Source organism: Antedon mediterranea, chromosome 8, assembly GCF_964355755.1.
Source record: "Antedon mediterranea chromosome 8, ecAntMedi1.1, whole genome shotgun sequence".
NCBI classification, from domain to species: Eukaryota; Metazoa; Echinodermata; class Crinoidea; order Comatulida; family Antedonidae; genus Antedon; species Antedon mediterranea.
The window spans coordinates 10,788,039-10,804,965 of NC_092677.1; the positions used below are offsets into that span (position 1 = coordinate 10,788,039).

The following is a 16,927-nucleotide window of genomic DNA, read 5'->3' on the forward strand; positions in this document are numbered from 1 at the left end:
CCACAATTTTTAAGCTATTGTCCTGAATTTACTTACAGAACATGCCTATTGATTTTCAGGAAAATCTATATATTGGTCACATCACAAAAGCTTATTATTTGATCTGACTTACCTGTATCTCATACGAGATATTAAATAGCACACTCTCTTTATTCTTGAACATATCAAGTAGTGAGCCCTCTATCTCACCGAATAATGTTTTTCCTGATATATTTTGCCATGTTCTTCACTCCGAGTGTCTGAGTGCTTTCATTATAATAGTTTTTTTTTTATTTGCTTCTAGTCATTACTGACAACCATGCGGAGTTGGATGCTTTGTCACCGTTCATTGGTCAAGAGTGTAACATCATTCATGACGCTGACTGCTCACGTGATCTACAGGAACTACTTAGTATTGTAAGTTCATTTTACCGATCATGACTGAGTATTATCCCATCCTCGAGTATAACCCCACCTCCTAACTTGGGCTAAAACCAGACACAAAATTTGTTCATGCAATCCAAGTATAATCCCATCCCCTAATTTTTACCCTTGGTGCTCAATATGTTTATAATGTATTCTACTAAACCCTTTCTAGAAATATAAAATTATTTGAATAGCTAAAAAATTTACTTTTATACTATTCATATTATTACATAATAACAATACAACATAATAATGACTTGTGTATCATGCAACAACTTAATTGTGTCTATTCAAATATTTTACCAGATTAATGGCGAGGAAGAAGTGTCACCAGAACTAGTTGAAAGCTCTAAAAACCGTCTGCTGGGTTTTATGGTGGAACAGGAGAACTTGACAGTGACTGATTTGATAACCATGTTAGAAATATTTGAATTTTTGGTCAACGTTCCCATTATAGGTGATTATAATGAAACATCAGCTACTACAGAACTGCAGGTTACTATTCTGATTTTTGTCCAATTTATTTTTAAAGATAGATAATACCATCGAATATGTATGCCAGTGTTTTAGAATCCACATACTAATCTCTTTTAATTATTACTTGGCAAATATAGTACTTGCTTTGTTGTTTCTTAGCACGACAATGCCTACAATTTTCAAGTTATCATTCTTAAAATTTTGGAGTACATAGGTATACGTACAGAACGAAAAATTGATATACAGTCAACTCTCCCAATACCGGACTCTCCGAAAACCAGAAACTCTCCCAATACCAGACTTTTTTTGAGGACCAAAAGGTCCCAAATTTATATTTACCATTAAAAACACATTCCGAATACCAGACTTTCCGGAAAACCAGACTTATTTGACCGGCCCAAAGGTGTCCGGTATTGGAAGAGTTGACTGTATTGGTCACGTCACAAAACTTAGTATTAAAATCTGACTTTTCTGTATCTCCACATGAAATATTAAATTGCACGCCCTCTGTATTCTTTTAACATTGATATCAAGTAGTGAGTCCTCTCTCTAAGAATATAGTTTTACCTGATATATTTTGTCAAGTACTTCACTCAGATTCTGAGTGCTTTCATTTGTTAATTAAACAAACCAATATTTAGTTGTTAGCAGTGTTGTTGATAATTACTAAATAATATTATTTTAGAGCAGCATTTGTTCTATCGTAGTCCTTTATTTGAGAGACCTATAATTATATAACTTTAATTTTATAGGACTATCTTACTATTGTCAGTGAGAGTTTAATAAAACAAAATAATCCTGAATGGATTGCACTGCAAGAGGTAATGTATTATACTAATAATTGTTGTTAAAAACAGTTGCTTTTTAATACTAGTAGTTAACTTACTGTATATCATAGCTACAATATAACCCTCTTTTTTAACCTTCCTTTTAAAGGGACACTCTGAACAAGGGGAAATATAATGATTAAAGGAATACTGAATTAGTTAATTTTCGACATACTATGTATTAATTATATATCAAAGAGTTAAATAAAGTCATAAAAAATATTAATATATTTACACATTCTGAATTATAAGCCAATTAATGTTGTCGCCAATGGAGTTCCGCCATTTTTAAATATTACCCAGAAGCCGCGGGAGCTGGTGGGACGGAAGTACCTTCATCCGGGTATTTTTAATTGTGTAGCACTGTGTGCACATGTGTTTCGTATGCCTTAGCTGTAATATCGAAAACAACAACGATTTGTTTATCCTAATTAAATTGATTTTTTCGAGTAGTATAGATTCTTTCTCTATTTCATTTGTGTTTGTAATTATCTTGAAAGTTATTGGTGATTTATCAAAACAAAAAAAAATAGTACAAAATGGTGTTTTGTATGGCGTTCTTGGATGCAGCAATGTATCGGATAAGAAAGGCAGGAAGTCCAAAGGAATACGCAATGTTAGTTTCCATCGATTGCCGTTAAACAATAAGGATTTGCTAAAGAAATGGGTTGCAGCCATGAAGTTGGAAAAACCGCACATTGTAGTGACCATTTTGAAAAAGAAATGTTTGAGGATGACTCCGTAAAAGTCAGTATTGTTGGTGCGAAGTCTAGGCCTAGGCCTACCAGGCGGTTGAAGGCAAATGCTGTACCTAAACAAAAACTACTGACACAAAAGCGATGGCCCAAGACCAAAAACAAGGTACGTAACATACAAAATTCTGCTTTTTGATGTTCGGCCACACATTGAGTGAGAGGCTCCTAGGCTAGCTAGACTAGGATAGTAGAGGCTAGGCCTAGTTAGTAATACTAAAATAGTAGGCTACTACTACTACTCTAGCTAGTAGGCCAAGGAAAGTAGATTACCGAGGTGAACGGCCAAACACAACAAGACTAGGCCTAGGCAAAAAAGTGTAGGCCTACACATTTATCTCAATTTAAATTTGTTATATAAATCTTTAGTTTATTTATATAGCCTAGTACTTATTTTATTTTTAAGACCATCAACTTGGAGAACTTAGTGGAAAGTGAGAATGCAGAATTAATTAGTGGATCGACAGTTGACACAGCATTTGATGAGCAGATGGAAATTCCTGTTGAGGTGTGCAACTGTAGACATGGAACTAAAATCAGCAAATCAACACAGGTTTGTGGTACTTAAATTAAATAATCTTTATTCTATATCTTTATTGGCCTAATGTGATAACAGTTTGTGGAAACTCTAGTTGAACTAGTTATGCCAACCCCTTCTTTTACTGTAGACGGACACTCTGGCAGACCAACTGAAAATCCAGCATGACCATTCATATGCGCGAAAATAATAAGGACGGACACCACAAAATCTAAGACTACAACCTCCAAATGCAAATTAGTGCCAACCAAGAAGTAAGAGGAAGATGTGTCGTGGGAGTGACTACAGATAGACATGTCCAAATTGCAAGTGACATGAATAAGAACTACCCCGAATTAAAACATGAGTTTGACATTTTTCATGTTGTTAAAAGCGTCACCAAGAAGCTTAGAGAAAAATCGAAGAAAGAAGGTTGCAAAGACCTTAGATTTTGGATCATCTGTGGTGGTGCTGTGCTTCCTGAAATGGCGATTATGCTGCAAGTTATATTAAAGCTGTTTTTTTATCACGATTTGTTTGTATATACTGTATTGAAGTACAGTATGTGTTGTACATTCTTATTGATTATTATGTTAACATTCATTTATGTTAATAGTTTTCATTTAATAGTTTATACTATATTTCACTTTTAGGACCTTAAGGACAAGTGGCTTTCTTTACTACAGCACGTCTGCAACATCCATGAATGGGCTAGTGCAGATGTAAATTCCACAAGTGCAGTCACGACCCACTATTGGAGGACATGCATGAAATTGAATGGCTGACACCAGGTAGCGATGCACAAGATGACACTTTTTAAACACACAGGTATGTATGTAAAAAGATATTTGAAATGTACTATTTTTGCTGTGGGATCATTCGAATAAATTAAAAGCAAAAGAAGCCCTGTTATACTAACTACATTCTTTAACATACAATAATAAACACTATAATATAACAATTTTTAATAATAAAATTAATGCTTAACCTTCTTACAGGATCGCTACAGGTTTTTCATGGGATGTTGTTAAAATATTGTCCAAAGAGGGAACACTTCAGCTATGAAGGCATGAGAGCCCGTCATCAATTGGCAATTATGGACCACAATGAGAATGTTGGTAGACAGCAAGCAACTACTGAGGAAGGTAAGTAGTTTTATAAGAGCTTCTTTAATTTGTTGATTAGTAATCTATAAAGACATATTTACAATGAGGAATAATTATGTGCATTTCCTAACAGGCACTCTTCGATTTGGACTGGCATTTCCCAAACGCAAGAAGCAGTGGGTATTGAAGAAAATTTATGTAGACAAAACCTTCAAATTTAGAAAGAGACTGATGGAAATGGTGTGTGACCGACGTGAAGATAGCGCTATAGTTCTAGGTCAACGTTATGTAGACAGACCAGATCTTCCAACAAACATTGCTTCTTCTGAGAAACCAGAGAAAGAAGATGCGATTGAAGATTTTAGAACTAGGTTTCTGCTTTCATAGTGTGTTTACATTAAAACCAACAAAGCTAATTTATGCTTATTTTGTTTTGTAAAAAAATCTTTTTAAACTGCTAAAGATGAAACCTTACATATTATATTATTATAAATACAATTTCTTAAATATTTTCTTGATGCAATTATTAGTGTATAGTTTTTGGTTGAATTAATAAAAAAAAAGGCATTGAAGGAAATTCTCTGAAAATAGTGAATAAACTAATTTTACCGATGCAAAAATGTTTATTATAATAATTATTGTGTTGTTGTGCAATTGCTGTAAGATGACGCTCAGTAACTTTCTGCAAAATACGTCTAATTATATTTCACACATTTGGCCGGCCAGATAATGACTACATATTGATTGGATTTGATTCTTCCCTGTTTTGGAACAGCTTTTAATACAATGCTTGCATACAAATAATAAACAGAAAACACTTGTTACTGTTTGTTGCTTTTAATTTTTATTTACATACCCTTGTTAAGTGAATTAAAATAAATCGCCCTTCTTTCTTGTTACAGTATACTAAATAATGTCTATTACAAAATTTATAATCAAGGAAATGGCTTTTATTTATTTAGCCTAACTAGGTAGGCATAGCCTAGCTATAAAAAATGTTATTATTTGATGCATTCGATATTTAAATGTTATGATTTAACATCTTGATACCATTTATGATTTATTCGACTTCTTTAAATCCAACATAATTTCCATCAATGCTAGGAAAGTCCTTTCTGATTTTGTTTACGACGCAGGCTGGGATGACTCGTCGTACGGCTTTACCGAGGCGGTCATGCACCCAGTACAGTAGGTGACCTGCCTGTACGCCTGAAGGCGAAATGTTTCGTTCGGGATCGGGTCAACGATGCTGTCTCGCCTAATGTCTGTCCGGGCAACAAGTGCAGTTCTAATTACTGCAGGATGTAAACATACAAATTCGAATTCAAAATGGTCTAAAATGCATGCCATTTCGTTTTCTGATCCTATGTTCATCTTCGCTCGTACATTTTCAATTTCCCGACAACAAAGGCATTCCACAGCAGTGTCCATCAACTCACACCGTCCGCATTGGCACCATTCTTCCTTGTTTACTTTCCTCCATTCTATATCTTCTCCTTCATGTGCGACAATATTATCTAAACCTTCTATTTCCTCCACATCTCTTCTTCTTCTTCTTCTTCTTCTGGGTTCTAATTGGTAAGGTTGTAATCCGTGATTCATCTTAATTTAGCTCTGTGTATATATAGGCATCCACGCTCTACGGGCAGTCTCACAGTTGGATGATTTTCTCTGTCAAACCAATGACGTCACAACCTCGTTTTCGTGATAAACATGGCGGCTCATAGAAAACCCGCGGTTTTTTTGAAAAATCTACACTTCAAAATCGATTTTACTCTAAACAACAATAAATTTCAAACAAATTTTACCGCACTTCGTTTTATATGAATTATATCTACAATGCTACACATTTTAAAAGAAATAATACTGCATTCCTTTAACTCTATAGCCAACCCCTATCCAGGAAACACCTATTAATGGGACACTTCCCATAACATTAACAAGGAAAAAATATATATGGTTAACTCTATAGCCAACCTCTATTCAGGGGACATGCAACGTAAGCGAGTTGACCAATGACAAGGCACTGTTATAATAATCCATCGCCTGTGATTGGTCAAATCGCTTACGTTGCGTTACGTCCTTGCATTGCGAGGCTAGTGAGAACCAAGGTTACATTTTTTGCTACTGTAATTTGTTTACTATAATACTATAGTGTATGCTCTCAAAAACATTGTGGCCAAAAGACTTCTAAACCACAATATTCTTTGAAATGACAAGTGTTTCAAACCACTGTATTATATAAGATAGGGATGGTATTCTGTAAAGTCTATACGAATTAGCATTTTAAAATTGTTGGGAGTTTTTACCATATATTATATTATTTTTACAATATCTAGATAAGACCTGGGACATCTAGTCTCATCCAAGACTTTGAGGACTATGTACGAATTAGCATTTTAAAATTGTTGGGAGTTTTTACCATATATTATATTATTTTTACAATATCTATATAAGACCTGGGACATCTAGTCTCATCCAAGACTTTGAGAACTATGTACAAATTAGAATTTTAAAATTGTTTGGAGTTTTTACCATATATTATATTATTTTTACAATATCTAGATAAGACCTGGGACATCTAGTCTCATACAAGACTTGGAGGATTATGTAACACAAATATCAAAATATACACGAGATTCTGATGGACATAACTACATGCTTCTAACATCTCCAGAAATTGGTAATTCTTAAATACTTGGTAGTAGTAATAGTAATACGAATTTGTAATGCGCCAATTCCAGCAATAAGTGATCAAAGAAGCGGTGTATGAGAAAGCTCAATTTGAAAGAAAAAGATGAGTTTTCAAGGCAGATTTAAAGGCGATAGTAGAAGAACATGATCAGAGTATACAGGTGCTTTAGTAGGGTGGATGTCCCTACTGAATTATCCGAACAGAATTACTACTGTAGTGCCTGCTGTAATGCATGGCTTGTTGTCGGTCAAAGAGGTTCATTTTCTCTTTAAAAGTCTATGTCAAAAAAAAATAAATGCAAATTATGCATTAAAAAAAAATATGTATACAGAATTGTTTTTGCATTTTGCTAAGGATATTCACAGGACAAACATAGAAACACAACAATAGAAATGAACAATGCCAAAAAGCGAATATTCTTTAGGTATTTTTTTATTTTAAAGTTGGTTTATTTACTATTACTTTTACTATTGCTATTTAAATTTACTAATAACATTTTGTAATGCAACAAGTACTGTACACCATTGTTTCAACTAAACTCTTGCAAATAACCTAATCACAAAAATTAAGTAATATTTTAAATGTTTATTTCAGTTGTGGAGATTCGGTCTTTTGCAATCAACACGTTCAAAGACGATGGCTACATTTATCCACTGTTCAACTCAGAGTTGCCTGATAAAAACTCTAGTCAATTTTGGCAGACTAACAACAATTGGTGTAAACTACCAAAGAATCTATTCACATTTACTAAATCAGGTTTGTGTCTTTCAAGTTTTAATTTTAAATGCAAATATGAAAAAACAATTTAGATTCCAAAATTTGAGGTATAAAGTTAGGAGTATTTCTTGTACAGTAGGCTTCCCTATAAAACAATGCGTATACATGGCACATGAATGAGTTGGCTCAAAACAATGCGTATACATGGCACATGAATGAGTTGGCTCAAAACAATGCGTATACATGGCACATGAATGAGTTGGCTCAAAACAATGCGTATACATGGCACATGAATGAGTTGGCTCAAAACAATGCGTATACATGGCACATGAATGAGTTGGCTCAAAACAATGCGTATACATGGCACATGAATGAGTTGGCTCAAAACAATGCGTATACATGGCACATGAATGAGTTGGCTCAAAACAATGCATATACATGGCACATGAATGAGTTGGCTCAAAACAATGCGTATACATGGCACATGAATGAGTTGGCTCAAAACAATGCGTATACATGGCACATGAATGAGTTTGCTCAAAACAATGCGTATACATGGCACATGAATGAGTTGGCTCAAAACAATGCGTATACATGGCACATGAATGAGTTGGCTCAAAACAATGCGTATACATGGCACATGAATGAGTTGGCTCAAAACAATGCGTATACATGGCACATGAATGAGTTGGCTCAAAACAATGCGTATACATGGCACATGAATGAGTTGGCTCAAAACAATGCGTATACATGGCACATGAATGAGTTGGCTCAAAACAATGCGTATACATGGCACATGAATGAGTTGGCTCAAAACAATGCGTATACATGGCACATGAATGAGTTGGCTCAAAACAATGCGTATACATGGCACATGAATGAGTTGGCTCAAAACAATGCGTATACATGGCACGTGAATGAGTTGGCTCAAAACAATGCGTATACATGGCACGTGAATGAGTTGGCTCAAAACAATGCGTATACATGGCACATGAATGAGTTGGCTCAAAACAATGCGTATACATGGCACATGAATGAGTTGGCTCAAAACAATGCGTATACATGGCACATGAATGAGTTGGCTCAAAACAATGCGTATACATGGCACATGAATGAGTTGGCTCAAAACTTTAAAGCAGTCACAAGTGATGGAATTTTCACTAATGTGTTTTGGACAAATGTGGTTAATCCAATTAAGTGTTAATATACAATAGCTTACTTATAAGAAATATAAGGTTAACTATTTTTTGATCCATGCCAATAGGAAACGTTGCATCTATTGTGTTCACTTTGTACAATTCTTTGGAAACAGTTTTTCCCAACATTACAAGTGAAAAGTAAGTATATACTATGTGTATTATACATAATTACTTTCTTGTAATTTTCTAAGTATGTTGTCATGCCTTTTGATAAAGAAAAACAGTTGATATAATGATCAAGAATCAAAATCATAAGGCATTTAATGAAAATGCAGACCGTTTTAAAATTACGTGACCTGTTTCTCATTCGTAATGTTGGCGGTATTATACATGATTAATCTGACAAATACAAAGGCCAACTACTAATAGTTGATATAATGTATTTAAATATGCTCTGAGGTATGTTTCAAATGAAATTTTTTTTTATTTCTAGATTTGTTAAAACAAAGGATCAGAAACCAATACTGAACAGCAAGATCATGTCGATTTCTGTTCATCCTCCACTGAGAATGAACTTGTACAACCCATTTATCTTAACAATGGACCATTTATTGGTAACTGTTATTGAAATAAATATATTAAGTGTATCCATTTCGTTTTGGTTGGTTGCATATCATTTGACATTTATTATACTTATTCGTAAACATTTTGAGAAGTTTGTGCAACACAATGCTGGTGATTCTTTAGTTCACTATCAAACTTTTATGATGTGCACATATATGGACACGATGTTATCACTACCATATTTGGGCACATCACACTTTTTTGTCAAACTAGTTTGATAGTGTAGACACAGCTTTATGTGTTCAAAAACTAACCTGTAATGTTTATGCTATCTATAACAGCTCTACTCCAAATTTGCATAATCTTATAGTACTAATAGTAGGCCTTTTTCTAGAGCCTCAATAGAATATTTAGCTTTTTAAGATAATAACTTTATGATAACTGTATTAGGCTTTTTATTTCAGACCCCGCAAGAAATCGATAATAAAACTACATTTACTGCTGTTTGTGCTTTCTGGAATTACAAATTAAGGTAACCAACCAACCATGAAATTGACTTAAGTTTTATAGAACTCTAAATTTATTTTCTGAATGTTTATTTATACTCATAGTGAATTTTGTTTCATATCATAGGAAGGTTGGCGTCAATAACAGTGACGGGGCATGGGATAAAGAAGGGTGTGACGTAATAGATACCAACGATACGTTCACCACGTGTCAATGCTACCATTTTACATCGTTTGCAATATTTATGGAACCCAAAGAAACAGTAAATATTACACTTACAACAACTTCTGCACTTCATTTTACAATTTTAAGCCAGCACTCTCCACTCCTTCCCCAACCCCTTTCCCTTTTTTAAAATCCTGACTTTTCTACTGTCAAAGTCTTATATATATTTTTTATTTAGATTTCCAATGATGACGAAATCCGAATCATGTGGATTATGACGATTTGCTCAACATTATCAATCATTCTTTGTATCGTGTTAATAGCATATTATATATTCACAAGGTAATTGCATCTAAATACACTTGTAATAAGATATATTATTATATTATAAGTTTTAACTCATAAGACATCAATTGAATTGACTAATCGTTAGATTTATAGATTTAGTAACATCAGCTATCAGCTATTATGTTATCATGATACTTGAAACCATTTTATTTTTATATTAAATGGAAGGAACCATATTTCATAGTTATTCTTAAGCCATAGTCACCATGTCACAATAAAGTTTAAAAAAAATCTTTTTTTTTCCAGTCGATTGAAGACTATTATCTACAACATTAACCTTAACCTTTGCTGGGCTGTACTGTTTAATTGTATTGGCTTAATAGTGTCTGGTATATTAAGAGACAATGAGGTAACGAGGTTAAATGATGACAGTGACATTAAGGATGATGGTGACAATGAGGATGATGGTGACAATGAGGATGATGGTGACAATGAGGATGATGGTGACAATGATGATGATGAAGGTGACATTGAGGATGATGGTGACATTGAGGATGATGGTGACAATGAGGATGATGGTGACAATGAGGATGATGGTGACAATGAGGATGATGGTGACATTGAGGATGATGGTGACAATGAGGATGATGGTGACAATGAGGATGATGGTGACAATGATGATGATGTTGACAATGAGGATGAAGGTGACAGTGATGATGATGTTGACAGTGAGGATAAAGGTGACATTGGGGATGATGGTGACATTGAGGATGATGGTGACAATGAGGATGATGGTGACAATGAGGATGATGGTGACAATGATGATGATGGTGACAATGATGATGATGGTGACATTAAGGATGATGGATGATGATGGTGACAATAAGGATGATGGTGACAATGATGATAATTGTGACAATGAGGATGAAGGTGACAATGAGGATGATGATGACATTAAGGATGATGATGGTGACATTAAGGATGATGATGATGGTGACAATGAGGATGAAGGTGACATTGAGGATAATGGTGACATTAAGGATGATGATGGTGACAATGATGATGGTGACAATGAGGATGAAGGTGACATTGAGGAAGATGATGACAATGATGGTGACAATTATAATGATGGTGACAATTATAATGATGGTGACAATTATGATGATTGTGAAAATGAAGATGATATGACAACAGAATAATTGTGACTGTGAGGATGGTGGTGACAATGATGATGATGATGGTGACAGTGATGATGATTGTGACAGTGAGGATGATGGGTGACAGTGAGGATGATGGTGACAATGAGGATGATGGGTGACAATGAGGATGATGGTGACATTAAGGATGATGTGACAATGATGATGATGTTGACAATGAGGATGAAGGTGACAGTGATGATGATTGTGACAGTGAGGATGATGGGTGACAGTGAGGATGATGTTGACAATGAGGATGATGGGTGACAATGAGGATGATGGTGACATTAAGGATGATGTGACAATGATGATGATGTTGACAATGAGGATGAAGGTGACAGTGATGATGATGTTGACAATGAGGATGAAGGTGACATTGAGGATGATGGTGACATTAAGGATGATGGATGATGATGGTGACAATAATGATAATTGTGACAATGAGGATGAAGGTGACAATGAGGATGATGATGACATTAAGGATGATGATGGTGACATTAAGGATGATGATGATGGTGACAATGAGGATGAAGGTGACATTGAGGATAATGGTGACATTAAGGATGATGATGGTGACAATGATGATGGTGACAATGAGGATGAAGGTGACATTGAGGAAGATGATGACAATGATGGTGACAATTATAATGATGGTGACAATTATAATGATGGTGACAATTATGATGATTGTGAAAATGAAGATGATATGACAACAGAATAATTGTGACTGTGAGGATGGTGGTGACAATGATGATGATGATGGTGACAGTGATGATGATTGTGACAGTGAGGATGATGGGTGACAGTGAGGATGATGGTGACAATGAGGATGATGGGTGACAATGAGGATGATGGTGACATTAAGGATGATGTGACAATGATGATGATGTTGACAATGAGGATGAAGGTGACAGTGATGATGATTGTGACAGTGAGGATGATGGGTGACAGTGAGGATGATGTTGACAATGAGGATGATGGGTGACAATGAGGATGATGGTGACATTAAGGATGATGTGACAATGATGATGATGTTGACAATGAGGATGAAGGTGACAGTGATGATGATGATGATGGTGACAATGAGGATGAAGGTGACATTGAGGATAATGGTGACATTAAGGATGATGATGGTGACAATGATGATGGTGACAATGAGGATGAAGGTGACATTGAGGAAGATGATGACAATGATGGTGACAATTATAATGATGGTGACAATTATAATGATGGTGACAATTATGATGATTGTGAAAATGAAGATGATATGACAACAGAATAATTGTGACTGTGAGGATGGTGGTGACAATGATGATGATGATGGTGACAGTGATGATGATTGTGACAGTGAGGATGATGGGTGACAGTGAGGATGATGGTGACAATGAGGATGATGGGTGACAATGAGGATGATGGTGACATTAAGGATGATGTGACAATGATGATGATGTTGACAATGAGGATGAAGGTGACAGTGATGATGATTGTGACAGTGAGGATGATGGGTGACAGTGAGGATGATGTTGACAATGAGGATGATGGGTGACAATGAGGATGATGGTGACATTAAGGATGATGTGACAATGATGATGATGTTGACAATGAGGATGAAGGTGACAGTGATGATGATGTTGACAATGAGGATGAAGGTGACATTGAGGATGATGGTGACATTAAGGATGATGGATGATGATGGTGACAATAATGATGATGGTGACAATGATGATAATTGTGACAATGAGGATGAAGGTGACAACGAGGATGATGATGACATTAAGGATGATGATGGTGACATTAAGGATGATGGTGACAATGATGATGATGGTGACAATGAGGATGAAGGTGACATTGAGGATAATGGTGACATTAAGGATGATGATGGTGACAATGATGATGATGGTGACAATGAGGATGAAGGTGACATTGAGGAAGATGGTGACAATGATGGTGACAATTATAATGATGGTGACATTTATGATGATTGTGAAAATGAAGATGATATGACAACAGAATAATTGTGACTGAGGATGGTGGTGACAATGATGATGATGGTGACAATGATGATGATGATGGTGACAATAGGGATGATTGTGACAGTGAGGATGATGGGTGACAATGATGATGATATTGATTTATCAACAAAAAAACCTTTTATTTAATTCAGGATGCTTGTAGGTTCGTTGGTCTTTCATTGCATACAACATTCTTGGCAGTGATCAACTGGAGTCTGATTGGAGTAATTCTGATATACTGTACATTGGAAAACAATGATGATGATGATGATGATGATGATGATGATAAAAAACAAGACAATGCACAAGTCAATTGTTTCTCTGAAAAGTTTAGCCTCTACTTTGTTGTTGGCTGGGGTATGTTGTTTTATTTTCATTTTAAACATATTGACAAGGAGCCGAGTTCATTACCTATCCTCAGAGGTGGCAACTCTGTTCATAGGAAAAAGATATGCACATGATGCTCTACATAAAGTCTTTTGGAGTTGTTGTAAAGGAGCAAATTAAACAACAGAGGAATTACTTTCTAGGTGTTTAAAAAAAATTATATCATGTAAACCTACACAATCCAATATAAGCCTTCAATTAAGAATACTAGATGGTTCGCTCGCGTACCATCTAGGTCGTGCCCACAGATGGTTCTCGAATACATAATAATTTCAGCGTTAAAAAAACTGGCGATTTCAAATGTACGTACCGCAGGACAATAATACATGTCGTTTACAGGAACGAATAAATAGACACTGTGATTTATGTACTGTAAAATTAGTACCCTGGGAATTACTTCCGAAAGAGAAACTTGTCACAAAATGAGACCAATTGTTTAAGTCAAATTTAAACAAACTTAAATTGTGTTTTGTATGTAACATTTGGGTTGAGGGATGGGGAAGAGGATGGGTGCAAAGAGGAACAATTTTTAAATATATTCTTTACCCATTTATTAACGAAATATTAATTGTTTTCATGTTTTACAAATAATATACCACTAAACACAGTAAAACATTGCGATTTAATACTTTGTTGAAACTATCACCGTCCTAGTCGATTGAAATAGTACAGTAGCCCCTACATGTAACGATACATCACTACGACGTATATATGTTTATATAATGTAAAACAATTTGTGAAAACCACCTCTATTCGGGGAAAATCATAAATTCGATTTAATCGTCAATAAATATTAAATTATCTAACTCAACTTAATTAGTAGGCCTAATGGTTTTACATTGTTTCTTAGAGCAAATTCTAAGTTGGTTCCTACCCTACCCACCCCCTACCCACCAAAGTTGTTCTGCGTTTAGGGCATGTGATGTACCGTAGGCCTATCCTCTACTGGTTTTACAACGCTACTCATGCCAGTGAGGGAAGGGTGATGATATGGGTGGTTTAACTGCAATAATAAAGATGTGTACATAATATACGGCGAGTGAAAATGCTAACTCATTATCCGTTTAAAAAAAATTTATATCCAACCTCTGCAGCACAGATTGAAAAAAAAAATGGATCGAATTTCTGTTATGAGTATACAGTACCTGTACTTGCCTTTACGACGCCTGAGGGAATAGACACTTGTGGAACAGAGATTGGAATGTCCCATTCATCGCAAATCAATACATTTGTATAAACGTATATTAAATCTATCAAAATAGTATTTTTTAAAGAAAATTGGCCTGTCTTCAACATTATGATGCTATACTCGAGCTGTTCAACCGGTTTTCAGCCATTAAAAACAATTATCGTAGGAGGAGATAGGAAAATGCGAAGCATCCTCGTATTATTGTCTGCGGGTATTTTTCAAGACGGACATCCATTAGACAGTGTATACCACGATCGAAAAACACCCCTATTTGGGGCAAATCGTTGAACCTGAATTCGTTTTAATCGTCAATAACTAATTATCGAACTCAGTTTAATTAGTAAACAGGGTTACATCAGGTGGTTAAAATCAGTACCAAAAGTACGAACCAACTTTATATACCATCGAGTAAACATTCTAGAAATAACGCGCGATTTACCGAATTTTGCCCTTACGTAAATTTATATATAGATGAGTTAATTAGATCATTATCCATCTAAACATTTTACTGTACTATAACCTACAGATAATTGGCTATTTTTGTGCACATTTTAAAATATTTCATTTGTCATACTAAATGAGAGAATGAATGTTATTGTTTTAAGGAGTTCCTATGTTGATTAGCACCACCACCTTCGCCATCACAAGAGACAGTGGCTATGGAAAGCAACTCAGAGGACTGTACGTAACTCTAAATTTAAATTTTTAACAATGCATTTATAGATTATATAAATGTATTATTATTTGTCCACAGTTGAGGAAATTGAGATTAGGTGATCATTCGCAATTCATGAGAGTAAAGTATCTTGCCTGAAGTTCTATCTACTCTATCAAACTTTATGTAAAAAAAAAGGGTGATTTGCCCATATATAGACATGATGATGTCAAATCACTACCATATTTGGGCACATAACACTTTTTTTGTCAAACTAGTTTGATAGTGTAGACAGAGCTTAAGGATACAAGCAATATGACACAGGCAGTGCTCGAACCCATCTCGTATGCTTATTTGATTTTCTTATCATTACATCATGACACTCTCTTTTAGTGTAATAACACAGCTTTTTTATCATTAATATAATGTTTGATCACCAATAACACTATTTATCATGGTGGTGGTATAATGCATCATATTCTAACGATTTGTCCTTTTTTGTAATCCAGGTGTTTCCTAAGTGATGAAGATTCGATTCCAACAGCCTTGACTATACCTTTAATAATCGCCTCATTGGTAAGTTATACAATTTATTGAAATGCTGTCAATTTTCGAGGTTGTAACAATTATAGCATTACACTAGAAAGAACCTCTATTAAGGGGACACCCTGAATAGGGGTTAGCCATTTTGTGTTTAATATAATATATTTCCCCTTGTTTGTGTCTTCTTATTAGAGGTATCCAAAAAGAAGCGTTTTAATTTATTAATTTAAAGAATAGCTTTATTGTCACGCATCAGCACTTTTCATTCTTTTCATAATTGTCTGTAATTCAAAATCTGAATAATAAATAATAATATTTAATTCCACAGATCATATTTCCGTTAGTTTACATCATACATCGGAACATAAGTGATGAGACACGGCGATTTGACTATTCAACAAGTTTGAGGTAACTAAGCTTGGTTCTCACCGTGTTGCTATGCAATGATGGTGCTATGTAATAGACCAATCACAAACGACGTATCATCCAAACTGTTCTTGTGATTGCTAAATTTCTTTTGTTTATTTTTAGATCTGGTGCAAAGGGTGCCTTCATCTTAACTGTTTACTGTTGCGTCACGTGGGTGTTTGGGCGTATCGGTCTCTATGGAAACACAATCTGGGCAGATTATCTATTCTCAGTGTTCATCAGTTTCTTGGTTTGTATAATTTTTTTGTTGTCAAAACATCATGCTCAGATGATCACTAAATCACTAAAGTCTACACTACCAAACCTTAAGTGACAAAAAAATGTGATGTGCTCATATATGGACATGATGATGTTATA

General features: G+C 34.9%; 2 protein-coding genes across 4 annotated transcripts in view; both read left to right on the forward strand.

The window, feature by feature from the left end:
• Nucleotides 1-16,927, forward strand: part of LOC140057516 (uncharacterized) — a 32,649-nt gene that overhangs the window by 13,415 nt on the left and 2,307 nt on the right. Inside the window, exons 25-40 of the mRNA XM_072103210.1 lie at nt 284-396; nt 712-900; nt 1,635-1,703; nt 6,650-6,767; nt 7,374-7,535; nt 8,761-8,833; nt 9,129-9,249; nt 9,664-9,731; nt 9,833-9,968; nt 10,110-10,213; nt 10,466-10,568; nt 13,520-13,724; nt 15,549-15,624; nt 16,108-16,174; nt 16,470-16,549; nt 16,673-16,799. Coding sequence (XP_071959311.1) covers nt 284-396; nt 712-900; nt 1,635-1,703; nt 6,650-6,767; nt 7,374-7,535; nt 8,761-8,833; nt 9,129-9,249; nt 9,664-9,731; nt 9,833-9,968; nt 10,110-10,213; nt 10,466-10,568; nt 13,520-13,724; nt 15,549-15,624; nt 16,108-16,174; nt 16,470-16,549; nt 16,673-16,799 — 1,811 coding nt within the window. The remainder of the gene's footprint in view (nt 1-283; nt 397-711; nt 901-1,634; nt 1,704-6,649; nt 6,768-7,373; nt 7,536-8,760; nt 8,834-9,128; nt 9,250-9,663; nt 9,732-9,832; nt 9,969-10,109; nt 10,214-10,465; nt 10,569-13,519; nt 13,725-15,548; nt 15,625-16,107; nt 16,175-16,469; nt 16,550-16,672; nt 16,800-16,927) is intronic.
• LOC140057235 (uncharacterized) lies at nt 2,111-4,711 on the forward strand. Of its 3 annotated transcripts, XM_072102805.1 has the most exons (6): nt 2,111-2,570; nt 2,868-3,014; nt 3,130-3,477; nt 3,632-3,806; nt 3,977-4,123; nt 4,218-4,707. In XM_072102805.1, the coding sequence occupies exons 4-6, from the start codon at nt 3,776-3,778 to the stop codon at nt 4,469-4,471; spliced, it is 432 nt and encodes a 143-aa protein (XP_071958906.1). In that variant the 5' UTR covers nt 2,111-2,570; nt 2,868-3,014; nt 3,130-3,477; nt 3,632-3,775; the 3' UTR covers nt 4,472-4,707. The 3 variants fall into 3 exon arrangements, 2 of the variants coding, with proteins under 2 accessions (XP_071958906.1, XP_071958905.1); XR_011846893.1 differs by lacking the exon at nt 3,130-3,477 and having other exon boundaries at nt 4,218-4,711; XM_072102804.1 differs by having other exon boundaries at nt 3,130-3,806.

Bases quoted from the DNA above. Each gene is read 5' to 3' on its own strand.
- LOC140057235 (XM_072102804.1), top strand. From the start codon at position 3,776: ATGCACAAGATGACACTTTTTAAACACACAG. The intron at 3,807-3,976 runs GTATGTATGTAA...ACCTTCTTACAG, and splicing joins GACACTTTTTAAACACACAG to GATCGCTACAGGTTTTTCAT. The intron at 4,124-4,217 runs GTAAGTAGTTTT...ATTTCCTAACAG, and splicing joins GCAAGCAACTACTGAGGAAG to GCACTCTTCGATTTGGACTG.